Source organism: Tachypleus tridentatus, chromosome 7, assembly GCF_004210375.1.
Source record: "Tachypleus tridentatus isolate NWPU-2018 chromosome 7, ASM421037v1, whole genome shotgun sequence".
NCBI lineage: Eukaryota > Metazoa > Arthropoda > Merostomata > Xiphosura > Limulidae > Tachypleus > Tachypleus tridentatus.
The window spans coordinates 97,643,850-97,661,798 of NC_134831.1; the positions used below are offsets into that span (position 1 = coordinate 97,643,850).

The following is a 17,949-nucleotide window of genomic DNA, read 5'->3' on the forward strand; positions in this document are numbered from 1 at the left end:
TCCTGGTGTCGAGTTATTTAATGTTCTGGCCATTGTCCAATTTCAAATTGAACTAGAGAGAATGAAACTGTAAAAAAGGAACCACAATTAAAAAGGTGTAATGAATAAATATCCAACACTTAAATGAGATTAAAAAGATTAATGGCCATTAAAAAATTAAAAATATTATCAAGGTGGACAGAGTCACCATCACCAATAACTCTGTACAATGTTACAGACTGACCCTGGGAAAAAATATGTTTAAAATATTGCCGTCGTTGAGAATTGTAACGATGGCAAGAAAGTAAAACGTGGCTGATAGTGATGTGAGTGTTACACAAACTACACATTGGTGCATCAGTTCCAGATATAATCCATGTACGGAATAGGCATAGGAATGATGGTGCTGAAGCAGACATATTTAGCTGCCATGTCTGCAAGCTCATTCCCGCGAATACCAACATGGCCTGGTATCCAGGAAAACTGGATTGAAGTAGCTGCTAATGAGAAATGGGCCAGTCGGTTTTGAATATCAGCGAGAACAGGATGTGAGCTAACGTGTAGCGATTCCAAGGCAAGTATAGAACTAAGCGAATCAGTATAAATAGTGCAGTTGGAGTACTGCTCAGCTGCAATATGATCCAGGGCAAGAGATATGGCATACAGTTCAGCAGTGAACCAGAAGCTGTAGAAGGGATTCTGCGCGCAACTACTGACCCATAGCAAACCATAGCAGAGCCCACTGAAATTACCTGATTTGGAACCATCTGTATAAATGGGAACTGAATGATTGTTTGAAAGATATTCATTGAATAAAAGACGGTACTTCCAATCTGGAGTATCTGCCTTTTTTAGGTGACTGAAAGAAAGGTCACATTTGGGGCTGTAATAAGCCATGGTGGGATGGGCCGACATGTGGAATCTGCAATGTTATCCAAGGACAGACCCAATTCATCCAATTGCGCCCGGATGCGAAGGCCAAACGAAGCAATGACAGATCGTCTGTTCTGAAAAAGTACTGCCCACCGAGGAAGGAAAACACATTTCCAGGTGGGATGCTTTGGTAAGGAATGAAGTTTCGAAGTATATTGTAAAGATAGTTGCAAACGGCGAAGGTGTAGAGAAGGTTCATGAGATTTAATGTATACACTTTGAACTGGAGAAGTACGGAAAGCCCCAGTGCAGAGTCGAAGTCCTTGGTGATGAATGGGGTCCAGCATCTTTAAGACCGAGGGTCTGGCAGAGCCATATACCATTGATCCATAATCGAGTTTCGATCTAATAAGAGCACGATATACCTTTAACATTGAACAGCGATCTGCCCCCCAACTGGTAGAAGAGAGAACAAGGAGGATGTTCAGTGCTCTTGTGCATTTGACCCGAAGCTGCTTTAAGTGTGGTATAAAGGTCAGTTTACGATCAAAGATAAGCCCCAAGAACTTGGTCTCCGGGACCACTGGCAGCAAAACTACACCGATATGAAGTTCAGGATCAGGGTGAATACCCCGTCGACGGCAAAAGTGCATGCATACAGTTTTGGAGAGAGAAAAATTAAAGCCGTTCGCCAGAGTCCACTTCCGTACACAATTGAGGGCGGTTTGTAGTTGCCGCTCAATATATCTCATGTTTGACGACTGACATGAGATGTGAAAGTTGTCGACACACAGCCCATTCGCAGCAGTGAGAGGGAGTTGTTCAGTGATGGCATTTATCTTTATACTGAAGAGTGTAACATTCAATACACAGCCTTAAGGGACTCCAAGTTCCTGTACAAAAGAACGGGAAAGTGTCGAACCCACACGAACTTGGAATCTCCTGTCCATTAAAAATTTTTTAATGAATATATGGGTAGATGGCCACATAACCCATATGTATGGAGGTCTCGCAAAATGCCATACCTCCATGTTGCGTCGTAAGCCTTCTCTATGTCAAAGAATATTGATACAAGATGTTGGCGGTTGAGAAAGGCTTCTCTGATAGATGTTTCAAGACGAATTAGGTGGTCTGTGGTGGAGTGTTGTCGACGGAACCCACACTGGGTGGGCGAGAGGAGGTTGTTTGATTCAAGGAACCAAACAAGACGAGCATTAACCATCCTTTCTAATGTCTTACAGAGACAGCTCATCAAAGCAATTGGACGGTAGTTTGAAGGAATCTTGGATCTTTCCCTGGCTTAGAGAAAGGTAAAATAATAGCCTGGCACCAGGCATCAGGAAAAACATTCTCCTGCCAGATCCAGTTGAAAACAATCAGAAGGACATCAAGAGAAGCAGGAGATAGATGGTGCAGCATGTCATAATGAATATCATCAGGTCCAACAGATGTACTGCCAGACCGATGAAGGGCCATTTTTAGTTCCACCAGGGTAAAGGGACAATTATAGTAAAAGAAACAGTCAGTTCGAAAGGAAAGAGGTGATCGCTCTGCCCAAGTCTTGATGGCCAGGAAGGTGGAGGAACAAGCAGAAGTGCTAGATACCTGGCAAAAGCTTTCACCTAGAGTGTTAGCGATGTTCCGAACATCAGTCACCTCCTGACCATCAGAGAGTAAGATCGAGAGGGGGACAGAATTGTAGTGCCCATTAACCTTTCGAATCCTGTCCCATATGATCTTGGAACTGGTGGTAGAAGATATGCTGGTTGTGAACTTAATCCTAGATTCCTTCTGGCTTTGACGTCTTACCCACCTAGCATGTGCACGGGCTCGTTGGAAACCAACCCGGTTTGAAAGTGTGGGATATCTACGAAAAGTATCCCAGGCCCGCTTTTGAGCCTTCCGTGCTAAGTGGCAAGCAGGATTCCACCATGGACAAAGATATCGTGGAAAACGTGTCGAGGTTTTAGGAATACACTGAGCAGCTGCATGTGTAATATAGTCAGTTACCGCTGCTACACAGTCGTCTATTGATGATTGATTTACCATGGTAGGATCAAGTTCTGCAAGAGCAGTGAAAGTGGACCAGTCTGCCTGATCCAGCTTCCACCGGGGCACGCAGGTAGGGTGGCATTGACCACGGCCAGTCTCTCTCAAAAGGATCGTAAAATGATCACTGCCTAGTGGATTACTGTCAACCCTTCATGAAAAATGGGAGAATAATGAAGGGGAGGAAATTGAGAGATCAATAGTGGTAAAGGACTGACTAGGTGCATGAAAGTAAGTGGAAGAACCAGTATTGAAAAGAGAAAGATTGTGATCAGAAAGCATCAGCTCTACAGATCGGCCCCTCCCATCAATAATAGCACTTCCCCAGAGGGGATGATGTCCATTAAAATCCCCTAGGATTAGAAATGGAGATGGCAATTGTTCAATGAGAGCATCAAGATCTGATTGATCATATGTCTCTCCAGGGAACAGGTACAGAGAACAAACAGTGATGGTATGACCCAAGGAAATACGGATGGCTACAGCCTCCAAGGGTGTGTTGAGTGACAAAGACAGGGTGGGCACGTGTTGATCAACCAACAGTGCCACCCCTCCATGTACTCGACCATCACACAACCTGTCATTTCTGTACAGAGAAAATTGCCAAATGGTGACAGTATCAGCAGTTTTGAGAAATGTTTCTTGTAAAGAAAGACAAACAGGATGGTAGGAAGCAATCAGCATTTTGATATCATCCAGATTAGAACGTAAACCTCGACAGTTCCATTGTATCAAGGTGGCCATTTTTAAGAACAGGTAGGTGAAGTGGCTGGAGAACCCTTCGGTTTACGACCACGTCTTTTTTTCTTTACTGTCTTTAGTCGGAGGAGGTCTATCAACCTCCATGGATCCTGCTCTGGGTCGGGTGGGCAGGTTTTTGTTATTGGAAGGGGAATCCAGTGACTGAGGATGCGAACGAATAATTGTTTTGTCTCTTGTGGTGGGAGAAAAAGATGTATCAGAAGAAATGCCTGTATTTGAAACTGAAGGACGTGGATCTTGAGGTTTGTTGGAAGGTATGGGAGGAACAGAGATGGGTGTGAAAGTCGATTCATCAACCTTTTTAACCACGGAGGTCAAAAGGCTTTTCATTTGTTTTGAAAACGATTCTCTTGGAGGCACAGAGAGATCTGTCTGCACTCCCACTGTAGTTGTGGAATGAAGTGCAGCAGCATATGTCCGAGATGGAGTTGTGGACAGCAATTTCCGAGCCTCAGGATAACTAATGTTATGTGTCGTTTTAAAACGCTGCACCTCTTTTTCCTCCAACCATTTTGGGCAAGAATGAAAGTAGGAAGGGAGAAAACCATTGCAGTTGATGCAATGTGGGTCCATGTCACATTCATAGGCATCGTGGTCCTTGCCACCACAATGAGCACATGTCAGGGAACCACAACATGATGTCGTTGAGTGGCCAAATCTCTGACATTGGAAACGTCGAAGAGGGCTTGGAATGTATGGCCGTACCCTGCAAATTAGATAACCTGCCTTGATGGTGGCAGGTGCACATGATGATGTAAATGTCAAAACGAGGGTATTTGTTGGCAGTGTAACTCCATCTTTGTGAGTGGAGATGCGGCTCACTGCAGAAACTCCTTGAGTCGAGAAACCAGCGAGAATCTCTGACTCGGGAACGTTCTTCAAATCCCTCTCAACAATAACGCCTTGTGAGGAATTCAAGGTAGCATGGGGTGTAACCTCAATAGGTATATCCCCAATTGCCTTTGAATTGAAGAGGAGTTCACTGTGTTGGGATGTGGATGTTTCAACCAATATGTCACCAGATCGAAGTTTCTTTACTGACTTTGGAGAGCCAGCAAGTCCCTCTAGTCCCTTCTGAATAAAAAAAGGGGACATTTGCCCTAAAGGTTTTTCTGAAAGAGAATGTAATATAAGAAAATGAGGTACGTGTGTTACTGATGTTGAAGATGCTGTTCTGAGTATTCAAGACGTGGTCGCTTACCAACTGACTGTTTTTTTACAATTTTATTTAAATTTTTTAGAGGATCCATAGGAAAAAGAAAAAATTTCGGTACCCACTGACCCCACCCACCATGGAGCCCTACAAGGGGACGCACTACAAAGTCACGCAAGGACAATGCAGCAACGCCAGGGTTTCATGAGCACTATACCCAAACACCAGCATCAGGCACAATGTCCACAACACCCGTTGAGAACTTCCAACACTGGTACTTGGTTGACTCTAGCCCAAGTGGACCAGCCGATTGACCCAAGGGGGGTTACTCAAAGGCCGCCCGTCTACAGGAATTCGAGGCCAAAGTGGTGTGTTAGGGTTGGACCCCTCAACCACCAGGATCCTCTCCTCCCCTTCACGGGTTGCCACGCACGGCAAACACGTGGGTGGATGTTTAGATCCCAGAGAAGGTAACCAGATAGAACAGAACAGAACCTTCCCTGGGAGGTCCCCTAACCACGTACAAGAATCCACACCGAGGGGGAACAAATAGACACACAACAGAGTAAATCAACTTGCTACAGGGGTCATCTCATTATAGATTGAATTAGTGATTATGTCTGTATCATGGAATATTTCAGGATAGTACTGTTGTTTCAGCTGGCAATTCCAGATTGTTGTCTGCATTTTTTTTTTTTTTTACAAGACTACTGTTCTTTTGACAGCAATTTCAGATGGGCAGACAAAAAACTGTCAGAGACAAAGAAGAGAAGCACTTGACTGTTGTCCAATTATAGAATGTCTGTGATCTTGGAAAGTATAAAGAGAAGTGAACTCAGTCCAGTTCATATAGAAGTGAACTGTTTCACAAGATGTTTCTCATACAAATTTAGTGATCAACTAAAATGTAGCCAAACTCTGAGTGACACTTTTATTTTGGAATTCAGCAGCATAAATTTTTAACAAAATAGAACATTGCAGTGGAACAAAAGGAAATATTAAATACAATAAAAATGCACTGAGATGGAAAAAAAATTATCCTGCAACTCTTCAAAGAATTTACAATATGCCAGTAGGCAAATTGCTATTTTAGTGGCAAATCTCTCTCCTGTAGGTCTTTAAGTACAATGATATAACTGCCACAGGACTATGTATATTGGTGTATCCTGTAAGAAAAAAACAACCTGTACGTGTACTCCCAATATTTCAGTAACACTGTGCCACTAATCAATGCACAGTATCATTTATTAACATCAAAAGTTCAATAATATCCAGATGTTCCATCATGTTGTGTACGCTAATTACGTAAATAAAACAAGCAAGGCTTTTTCTGTTCAAAGTTCAAAGGAAGAATTAGTCATCTCTGCCAGATGGACCATAAGGTTCTTTAATGTTATGTCCATTTTTTATTTCACGAATATACATTTTAAACACCCTTCAGTTCAATCCTGTGCACCTTAGACACCCTTCAGTTCAATCCTGTGCACCTTAGACATCCTTCAGTTCAATCCTGTGCACCTGAAACATCCTTCAGTTCAATCCTGTGCACCTGAAACATCCTTCAGTTCAAGCCTGTACACCTGAAACATCCTTCAGTTTAATCCTGTACACCTGAAACATCCTTCAGTTTAATCCTGTACACCTGAAACATCCTTCAGTTCAACCCTGTACACCTGAAACATCCTTAAGTTCAAGCCTGTGCACCTGAAACACCCTTAAGTTCAAGCCTGTGCACCTGAAACACCCTAAGTTCAAGCCTGTGCACCTGAAACACCCTTAAGTTCAAGCCTGTGCACCTGAAACACCCTTAAGTTCAAGCCTGTGCACCTGAAACATCCTTCAGTTCAATCCTGTACACCTGAAACATCCTTCAGTTCAATCCTGTACACCTGAAACACCCTTAAGTTCAAGCCTGTGCACCTGAAACATCCTTCAGTTCAATCCTGTACACCTGAAACATCCTTCAGTTCAATCCTGTACACCTGAAACACCCTTAAGTTCAAGCCTGTGCACCTGAAACATCCTTCAGTTCAAGCCTGTCCACCTGAAACATCGTTCAGTTCAAGTCTACATTTTTAAACCTTTTTTTCTTCAAGTCTAGAAAATTTCATAGATATTAAATGTTTGATATCCGCAAAACTTAGACACAGACTAAAAAAAAACAAATTTACCCAGAGGCAAATTTCACAAACAAAATTTTATGCAATAAACTTAAGACAAGGAAAAAAAGAAAGAAAAAGGTCAGTTCTTACTTGGCTTGTTAACTGGTTTCAGAAAGACATGTCTGAAAAACTCACCTGCAAAGAAAACTTAGCCAGATTAGTTACTTTATATGTCAAAAATCTTCAAATTCAATTTAAAAAATAAATAAAAAAGTATAGTAAACTTAAAGAATACTTTAAATTATAAAGGAAACTTTTTATGTATCAGTTGTAATTCCATTCTTCATCGTAAAGACACAAATTACAGAGACAGTAAAATTTTTACAATTCAGGTAAAATGTATAATAGTGTATACACATACTGAACTCCATTCTATCCTTTGCATTTCTTTTCAGAAGTTTCAACAGTAAATCTGCAAGGTTTGGAGATGTACAAGCTGGAATTCTAGAAGATATAATAAAACATTACACAACACAAATAAAAAGGCTTTGGAAATTACATGGCATACATTTTAACTCCATTTTTTTTACACAAAATATAAAGAGTTTAGGGCTTCCGTAGTGAACATGTTATCTGTTTAAATTATGTAAATTATGAAGAACTTAGGGATAATTGTAATCTTTATTTTATGTGTTTTTATTACCTAATTGTCTATTACCCAGAGATAATTTTTTCAGTGTCTGGTAGTTTTAATTACAAGAGTAATGAAAACACTGGATGTTTATATCTAAACATTAACAGGGAAGCTTTTTGACAATTCTACGTTGGTTTTCAGTTATAACTGTTGTTTATTTCTTCAGAATGAACATTTCAAAAATCAAATAATAACTTTTATTAATACTTTTACAACATAGGAAGACAATCTTAATGGTTACATCTACCATCTCTTAACAGAAAATCTTTAGTTTTACTACCTTATTGGTTTTATTAACAAAATTAATAATGCATTTTATATTTAATGTATGTTTATAACCACATATTACAGTCAAAAAACAAACAGGAAGAAAACCAGATTACTGTTAATAAATTGACTGTGTTACGTTTTTTATGAAGTATATCTTGAATTGAATTATGAGACCACTAATGGAACATTAAATATTACAAACATTACAAAATTTATAGAAAAGACAAATGAACTTAAAAACATATCTAAAACTCTTACTTTGGAGACAGAGTGGTTTTCATTTCATAGAACTGTTTTAAAGCTTGAGGGCTCTGTGCCTGGAATAATAACATGTAACTTTTACAAACATGATAGTAAGTAAAAGTGCTGAAAAACAACTTGTTAACCATTATTTCAAACTGAGGGCTTCTTTCATTCACTCCTCTAAATATTTCTCAAAAAGAACTCAGTAACCAGAACAGGCACTTTACGTGTGCTTACCTGAAAAGGTGCTTTTCCAGTCAAACACTGATAAATAATTGTGCCAATACTCCACAAGTCTGCCTTAGCATCGTACTGTAAAGACATGATAACTTCTGGGGCCTAATAGGAGAAATTATTCAACCATTAGTTTCCAAAGATTCTTTTCACAAATGTTATAGTAAAGACATGAGAAAATAAACCTATAATATGGGTTATGAATATTAGGAAGAGATGTTTTCTTTAATTTTACTTTTACTTCACTGAAATGGTTTTAGACACATCAACAGTGACCAGGTTTGCTAGTTTATTATCAGTCTTTAAACAAACATTTGACAGCAACTATTTTACCAACAGCAGAGAGTGGCGAGATGGTTACAAATAATACTTGTTATAACGGCTATTGGCAGGCTTTAAGTTTAGACTGATACTAACAAAGTGTGGACTGGTCTATGAGACCCCAGAAAAAAATCCTCTTGGATCTCCTTGGAAAGATACGTAGTTTTGTCATTTTTATGACAAACGTGTTAACCCCAACTAGCCAGACTGTCCCTGATATCAACAACTGGGAAAAATCCCTTTTTTATTGAAGTACAAAACTCGGTAAATTATAATTGAAAGAGATTAACAACAGCGAAAACTTTTATAAGAACTTTACTGTAAAAAAAAGGGAAAATAGTGCGTACTAGGCAAAACGCGAGACCTATTGCACTGATACGAGTAGCTTACCATATACATGGGTGAACCACACAAGGTTGCGGCCATTATTCCATCATGCAAAAAACGTGCAAAACCAAAGTCTGCTATTTTCAGATGTATCTTACTCGGTGGTGGGTTAGGCCTACCATCGTGGCAGAGAAGGATATTCTGAGGTTTCAAATCTCTATGTACAATACCTTTAGCTTTCAGAGCTTTCATTGCAGCAGCTGTCAAAATAACAACAGTCCCAAAATTAGTATTTATAATTATCAAGTTTTGTTTTTCATAAAGAATGAAGTAAAATATTTTGAAAGCTGATTTCATAACAACTGTACATAGTTTATCAGACATTACAATGATAATTACATTTTGAAAATTACCATTACAATTCAGATATGTTAATTTATCAGTAGAAAAAAAAGGAAACTTCTTCCCATACTCTAGTTAAAAAATGTTTGAGTGATATAATTATATAATAATTAATATTTTAAAACATTTTATTGATATATACTACATTTTAATAATTTAGTAATTAAAATTAAAACTTAAGATTTCTTAAGCCTAACCACACATATAGTCTATAATTGTGTTGTGTGAATACAAAACCTCCCAGCAAAACACCTTTTATAGAAGTTTCATTACATTCATTGTATGAAACTTAAACAGTCTTATAATTGTACAATATGAAAAACTGCACATTTTAAAAATATTTTCTTACAATCTTAAAATACACAAAATGTGTGTTCCTTATAATTTTACTACACAGAAAATTGTATACTTTATAGACATTGTCTTCCTATTACTCTATTCAAAACTGTACATTCAAATTATTATCTTAAAATACTTCACTAAATACAATAGTACATGTCTTTCAGTATAAGCAGTTATGTATGTTAAAATAATCTTAGACTATTCCAGGATAAATATCTATATAAAATAGACCCAGTTTTGCAGTACAAATAACTATGCACTTTAAATAATATCTCACAGTATCCCAGTACAAAAATTATGTTTCACAAAACTGTTTTAGCTTCCCAGATCAAATAATTAGATATTTTAAAATACTTCCACATCTTCTATTACAGATAATCATGTACCTAAAAACATTGTATCACAGTTTTTCCATATAAACAATTATGGGTTTTAAAATACTGTTTCATAATTTCTTAGAATAGCAATTTTCAAATTTTAGTAACCCATGGACCCTTTTTTAACCCATATTCTTTGTGGACTTCCTTTCCAATTTACGTTTTTCTGTTTCGAAAAAAACCCACAAAAACTTGTGTACATTAAAACCCATATTCCAAAATTGAATGTTTTAATTCGTATAAAATTAATTTTACAAAAATTGCTTTTAAAAATTCATTTTTAAAACTATTTTAATGAAATTTGAACATAATCTAACAACATATTGATGATAACCAACTTAGTTTTTAAATATTTATTATTGTAGGTTTTAATTTATATAATTTTAAAGATTTATTATTGTTCACTGTTTCATGTCAATGTCCAGTATCTTTAGCAATGTTTCCATGTTTTTGTGAAACAGCCAAACATGCTGTCATTACATGAGCCTGTCCACAAATCGATATACTAACGGTTACTTCGCCACGTCATGGCTAAAGTGACTCACCTATCTGACGTAAGAACAAGTAAATCGTATCTTCACTCAGAGTGCCTTTTGCTGGAAAAATCACAGGAGAAAATATACTTATAAAACATATACTTAGATAATAACTAAAACATTTCGTCTTTCTATAAATGGGGCAAAAAGTTCACAAAACAGAGTAAATATGCGTTTCCAAATTTAACGGAGTCTTGCTTTACCTAGATTTCTAGGGAACATAATGAATCTTCTACACATAATAAATAAAATTTATTCACTGTCTACCACGTTTACAACTAAATTTCGTTAAGAGTGTAACGTGTGAAAATTTAATCTTTAGTTTAAAATGTTTTCTGTGTTGGATACCACCAAATCAAAAGTTCATTCAAACGAAGAGCACAAATACATATATTTCTCGGAACAGTCGACAACTAATTCCCTTGTTTACAACTACTCTTAAGTCCTGAACCACGATGAAATATAAAACTGACCCTTTCGACCGTGCTTGCTGTTGGAAAAATGCGTAGGTTAAAACAAAATCAGCTAAAGACAAATTACAAAACATACAGCCCGTTGTATTCCGAAAGGTTTGTCCCTGATGAGAAAGGCCTACCTTCCGAAAACACTCAGTTATAGAATTTTGTATAGCCAGTTTATTCCATCATTCAAATATAGTTTTAAAATATGACAATATTATCTAACAAAAACCATTTGTTTTAGTATTAGTCAGTAGACTTAAATTATAGGACAAACACTCAGTGCAGCTAAAGCTATTTTATTTCACACCAGGGGAAGAATAAAAAAATTCTTGTGAGGATAAACAGAATACTCGAAGAAACGAATACACAGAATCCCTGACAAAATTCAACGACATTTTACGTTGGTATAATAATTTAAACTTAATAAAAGTTGTTTTGGTTTTAATAATTTCTATAATTCAACTAAGTTGATTTTGAAAATGATATTTTTGTTCTATCACATAAGGATATTTTTTTTTTCACAAATCGGGGAAAAACTCATTTATATCAAATTATTATTTCCTTTACTAGAATTAACTTTTATAATTATTATGTTTGTTAACAAAAATACAAAGAAATTGGAAAAAAAAGGAAACACTGATGTTAAACAAAAATGTATCCTCATTCACCCCAATTTATTTTATGAAATCTACTGAGTGATGTGTCATTTCTTTGTTGCGTTACAAAGTTTTGTGAAACAATCTCTTAAGTAATGAAGAAAAATGGATGATTTCGGATTAGGCGAACGAGAATTACTGTGAAACACGTAAAAATGTCAAGAAAATAAAGCCATCGCAGAGCTATGTTATTATTTCAAAATTACGTAGTAAATCGCTTCTTACCGTTTAAATAGTCTGCCAAGTCACCACCATTGCAATACTAAAACGAAAAATGCGAAATGTTAAAAATATTAACAAAACTATAAATCACAATAAATGTATTATTTTATAATTTTACAGTATATTTAAAATAATATTAGGTAGTTACTTAACAAAAACTTTCAACATATAAATTTATAAACCGAGTATATGAAACATGGTGTCTGTTTCTTGTCAAAACGTAAAACTTTACATGTTAAAAAGGATAAAAAAATTATGTAAACACGGTGGTTAGTTTCATAACACGACTAACAAAGCATCTGGTATTTCCAACGGAAGCTGGTTTATCACGGCGAAAATAAATAACACAGAATCCATGCAAAATGTACACAACACAAGAGGGCGTTAGTCGCTATGCACTGTCCCTTGCGGCTACACCAGCACTTCTTTCAAATGAGCCTGACACTGTATAAAGTTTAAAACCTAAATTTAAACACATACAAGAAAAATTACAAAATGGAGTAACTCTCTAGAATTATTTCGTGTCACTAAAAACAGAGTGGCTAGTGTACCGGCCACACTCAAAGTACATCGAATATTCATATCTTCAAACTTGTAATATAACGAAGAATTGCATCTTCAAACCCCTACACTCAAAATATACGGAATATTCGCATCTCCACTAATATTTATTTTCAAGTTAATCTGAAAAATCCAACAAACTTTTACACCACTTGAAATATCGGTTTATTATTTAATACTTATACGTGTTTTGTAATTCCTTTTCAAACATTACTTTTATGTTCTCGTAGAGTATTAAAAATTTAAATATTCAACGTGAATTTGAAAACTATATATATCTATTGGTCCAACTTAAATTGGAACTTCATTGGTGGCGGTGGTGTTTGAGTTCTCTCTCTACGAAGTTACCTACGAAAGATCAAGAAAGAGTATTTTAAATTGTGGCTAAGTAATAACAGTCACAGTCAATCCCGCTAGTATTTAAAGTGTGTCTAGGGTGGGGGGGAGCTAGCTAATGATAAGTAGCCTTCCTTCTGGTAAGCATTTTCATGTAGTTTGGTTTGGTTTGTGAGAAAGGACTTCTGTCTTTTATACAGTAAAAGCGTTTTGCACTTGAATTTTGCCTAACTGGACGTTGCTCCAAAAATCGGTTACTGTCCCTAAACAATGAAAGTCATAAATGAAAACAAATGAGTAACAACTTCTAACTGATAACAGATATCTCAGTTTAAAAAATAAAAAAGTGTAGACTAATACTGATTCGGGGGTTTCTGTAGCGTGCAGTTCATCAAAAGTTGTGCACCTATAAAAATATTTGTACAGATGGAAATTCACTTATATATGTTCAAACGATATATTTTTTTTAAAAATATATTTAAATATTCAAGAGTATACATTTCCATTCTAGTGTTGACAACTGAATGTATTTACTAAAAGATTCTTAAAGTTTCGTATCATTTCTCTGTATTAAATACTGATGAATTTAAAATACAATTGCGTTGTTGAAAAATAAAAATATTCAGGAAAAGCTCTGTATTTATATTTGAAGGTTGTTGCACGACTGATTTTGAAGAAACACAACAAAGATTTATGATGTTTTGTTTCTTTGTTTTGGTAGTAAGTACAAAGCTACACAATGAGCTATCTGTGCTCTGCCCACCACGAGTATCGAAACCCAGTTTCTTACGGTGCGAGTCCGCAGACATACCGCTGTATCACTGGGGACTCGGGGAGAGACTTTTAATACGGAGGTTAAAATGACCTCGAACGAAATTAGTTGAATACCTTGGGTTAATCTCAAGGTTTGTTTGTTTTTTTGAATTTCGCACAAAGCTACTCGAATTTAGCAGTGTAAGACTAGAGGGAAGGCAGCTAGTCATCACCACCCACCGCCAACTCATGGGCTACTCTTTTATCAACGAATAGTGGGATTGACCGTCACTTTATAATGTCCCCACGGCTGAAAGGGCGAGCATGTTTGGTGTGACGGGGATGCGAACCCGCGACCCTCAGATTACGAGTCGCACGCCTTAAGACGCTTGGCCATGCCGGGCCCTAATCTCAAGGAGAAGGAAAATTGCTCACGATTGCACAGGAAAATCAGCTGACAGGGTCGTATATACAGAAGTCTAGGACAACCAAAAGACTGAGCTTACACTATAAACAATACCCATTGTGGGTGCCAGGCTTCATTCTTCCTGCGCGTGGTTTAAACTCGAGAATTTTAGTTTTGTTTGTTTTACATTTCGCGCAAAGTTACACGAGGGCTATCTGTGCTAGCCGTCCCTAATTTAGCAGTGTAAGACTAGAAGGGAAGGCAGCTAGCTAGTCATCACCGCCCACCGCCAACTCTTGGACTATTCTTTTACCAAGGAATAGTGGGATTGATCGTAGGTTATAACGCCCCCACGGCTAAAAGGGTGAGCATGTTTGGTGTGACGGGGATTCCAACTCGCGACCCTCAGATTACGAGTCGAGTGCCTTAACCACCTGTCCATGTCGGGCCAAGAATCTTAGGAGATGTTGACATCACTTACTTTTCTTGTAAGCAACTTTCTCCTTCTAGTAATAACTTGATACTTGTTTGCTTCTTTGTTGTTCAACACAAAACAACACGATAGGCTATCTGTGCTGCGTCCACTACAGGTATTGAAACACAATTTCTAGCGTTATAAGCCCGCAGACTTATCACTGTGCTACTTGGAATTACACACTTTAGATTACACGTGTTATCCCTACTACCTGACACAAACCCTGTGTAGTAAGTTATTTCTCTGTGACGGACTGTTGTGAACAGAATGAAAACCTAACGTTGCAAGAGAAACAAGTAATTTTTGCATTACACACACACAACAGACGTCTGTAATTTTCGTAAAAATGAGAACATGTAAAGAGTGTATGGTTTTATTGAAGCAAAGATTCATTGAACTTTAGAAGCTTAATGGACAATGGCTGGCATTAGCTGTATCTAGAATAATTTTATTGGGTAACTTCAACAGTCATATTTGTAATAAAATGAAAGTTGCCCAAAAATAAAGTATTATAAATATTGTTGTGTGTCTGATTGATAAAGAAGTCATCGTATTCCACTAACATTTGATACAGATAGGTTCAAAAACGTTTTATTAAACTACAATAAAAACTTCAAAAATTAGCTGTGGTCTTTTTAGGACATTTGTTACACTGCCCTCTGCCCCTCAGTGGCACAGTGGTATGTCTGCGGACTTACAGACTAAAAACAGGGTTTCAATCCCCGTGGTGGGTAGAGCACAGATAGCCCATTGTGCATCTTCGTGCTCCATTCTAAACAAACAAACACTGCCCTCTGTAATAAGTGAAAATCACCAGAGAGTAAATACTAACCATAGTCTTAAATAAATCACTAAATATAGTCCACATTAGAATACTAAATATAGTCTCAAATGCAATATTAGGTACTGTCTTAAATACAACACTAAATACACTCTACAATACACTACTAAATACATAATACAATACACTGCTAAATACAGTATACATTACACCGCTAAATACAGTATACAAATAATTTAAATGATAAAAAATTACAACTTTACACAAAAAGTGATTCAATGTAGTAACACTTAGTTGTATTGTAATCCCTGGAGTAAATTTAATAATGTTATCAGTCAGAACTTCCAATAAAGCTGTGGATGTTTAAACTGGCTAGCAGAAAGGTGGATAACTAACCCTGTAATCGTTTATAAACAGCAAATTACTTAGAATATTAAAACTGTAATTGCTTGTAAACAGAACGAAAGTTAGAAATCTGTATGCTCATTATTGTTTATAAATATCAAGAAAACAGTAGCTGTTTCTTACATATGAATGGTAAAATAAAATCACTGATATCCAACATACACACAAAAGCTGTCTGGTGTCGATACACCAAACACACAAGGTCAGACTTGTCTCTAACACGCCCTTCCTGTTAAAGAATCCTGTCCAATCACACGAGCTCCCACATGTACAATCTGCCCCCCCTTCCCTCGTACCATACTCTTGAATTGCCTATAGTTAAGTTCACAATACATGTAGGAGACATGGATCATATAATTATTGAAAGAAGGAAGCGGGAGGGAAGGAACAGAAACATTCAGTCCACCTTTGAATGAATCGCATCCTTCTTCCAAGGTCTCCAAGTAGCTCACCTTCAGGTCATCTGGAATACATAACCCTTTTCGTGATGACGAGAAACCCACTTGAAGTAAAACATGTATTTCAAAATGGCTGACATGGGTATTAAAACCAGTCGTCTTGAGATACAAAATTCACATTCACTACATGTAGGTTTGGTCTAATATATAAAATGCTATGTTTTGACGCCTACCATTACACTCAGCAAGTGTATATATAAATGTGTTTGATTATGTAGTCTAGTCAGACTTAAAAATGTACAGCCACTGTACAGTTAAATATGTGTGTATGTATGTTCACATAGTGTCTTAATCTCACACTTACAGTTTAATATAACAATAAATTTAGGTTTATCATCCCATAGTGAGTTAGCTGGAAGTAGTGGCAGCGGTGTCTGGTGTTTTAATCTCAAATTTTCAGTTCATATAACAATAAAATGATTTTTCTTTTCCCAGTGAAATGTGTGACAGCACCGTCTGGTGTCGCAATCCGAGATGTGCGCAGTTTAATATAACAATAAATCGAGGTTTATCATACTTTAATAACCCGTGTACGACAGCACTGTAAGCCATGAGATTTCCGCTTCAAACTATTTGGTATAACTTCTAAAAGACTGTTTCATAACTGAATAATACACCTGTATAAAGTATCTGAACTTACAGTTATTTTTTCGTAGCTAACAGGTTTGCTTCAAGCAATAAAATGATTTGTCCTTCATGAAGACGGATCCAGTTAGGGTTAGCAGTGTACCATTTTGTAGCTATAATTTTATGTCTCAATCAGAAAGACAAAAGTAGCAAATTGTTCTCGTATCTTATGTTAGTTTGATATTTTTACGATTTTGTTATAATATTCCCTTTATTTAAGTTTTACCTGGAGAAATATTCTGATAGAAACATATCACACGTTACAATGTCTTTCCTTCCTACGTTTTACTTTGCCAGACCTGCTACAAGACAAACCCAGACAATTTAGGCGCAATTTTTATTTATCGTTATTTTTTTCAAGTAGATACGCTTTCAAAAATGTGCAAAAATGTGTTTTTAAAACTCAGTACAATAAACACAGATTAGTTAGTACACAGCGAGAAGTGCGTTTGTGTAATTTTTACAGTATCACTCCGGATGTAAAACAAAAATGTCCTAATGTTTACTCTGGATAACTGGTAACCTTAAACCGTCTATACGTTGTGAACGCTAGGATTTTATCGGGTTTTGAGTGTAATATATTTTCGAGACATGTATTTGTGTATCAACAAAACAAGTTTCTAAAGATAAACGTCTAGTGAGTAGGAGCTAGCTAGTATATCTCAATCATTAGTTTCAGTGTTAATACACTCAACTGGTTAGATGGCGACGGCATAACCTTGAAAGAATTGAAGTCGAGATTATAACTAAACGCAAACTTGTCTGGTTGCACTTGGAAGAGGGTATAATTATTTGTATTTTGTTTTTATGTTATTTCTATCATATCAGTTTTGTGTTTTTTGTCGTTTTAAAAAACAACGTCAGATTCAAGTAACAGATACTGTTTTTTTTTGTCAGATCCAGGTAACAGACAATGTTTTTTTGGTCAAATTCAGATAATAGATACTGGTATTTTGGTCAGATCCAGGTAACAGACACTGTTTTGTTTTTGCCAGATCCAAGTAACAGAGACTGGTCTTTTTGTCATATTCAGGTAACAGATACTGGTCTTTTTATCAGATTCAGGTAACAGATAATGATCTTTTTGCCAGATTCAGGTAACAGACACTGGTCTTTTTATAAGATTCAGGTAACAGATAATGAT

General features: G+C 36.6%; 1 protein-coding gene across 5 annotated transcripts in view; it reads right to left on the reverse strand.

The window, feature by feature from the left end:
• The window catches only part of LOC143256263 (serine/threonine-protein kinase unc-51-like), a 145,655-nt gene that overhangs the window by 27,345 nt on the left and 100,361 nt on the right, over positions 1–17,949 (reverse strand). Inside the window, exons 1-7 of one of the 5 annotated variants that reach the window (XM_076513236.1) lie at positions 12,007–12,101; positions 10,674–10,724; positions 9,071–9,267; positions 8,363–8,464; positions 8,141–8,199; positions 7,340–7,422; positions 7,069–7,125 (exon numbers count right to left, since the gene is read on the reverse strand). In XM_076513236.1, coding sequence (XP_076369351.1) covers positions 7,069–7,125; positions 7,340–7,422; positions 8,141–8,199; positions 8,363–8,464; positions 9,071–9,259 — 490 coding nt within the window. In that variant the 5' untranslated portion in view covers positions 9,260–9,267; positions 10,674–10,724; positions 12,007–12,101. Of the gene's footprint in view, positions 1–7,068; positions 7,126–7,339; positions 7,423–8,140; positions 8,200–8,362; positions 8,465–9,070; positions 9,268–10,673; positions 10,725–12,006; positions 12,102–17,949 lie in introns of those variants that run through there. The other 4 variants (XM_076513238.1, XM_076513234.1, XM_076513235.1 and 1 more) reach the window with 4 other exon arrangements.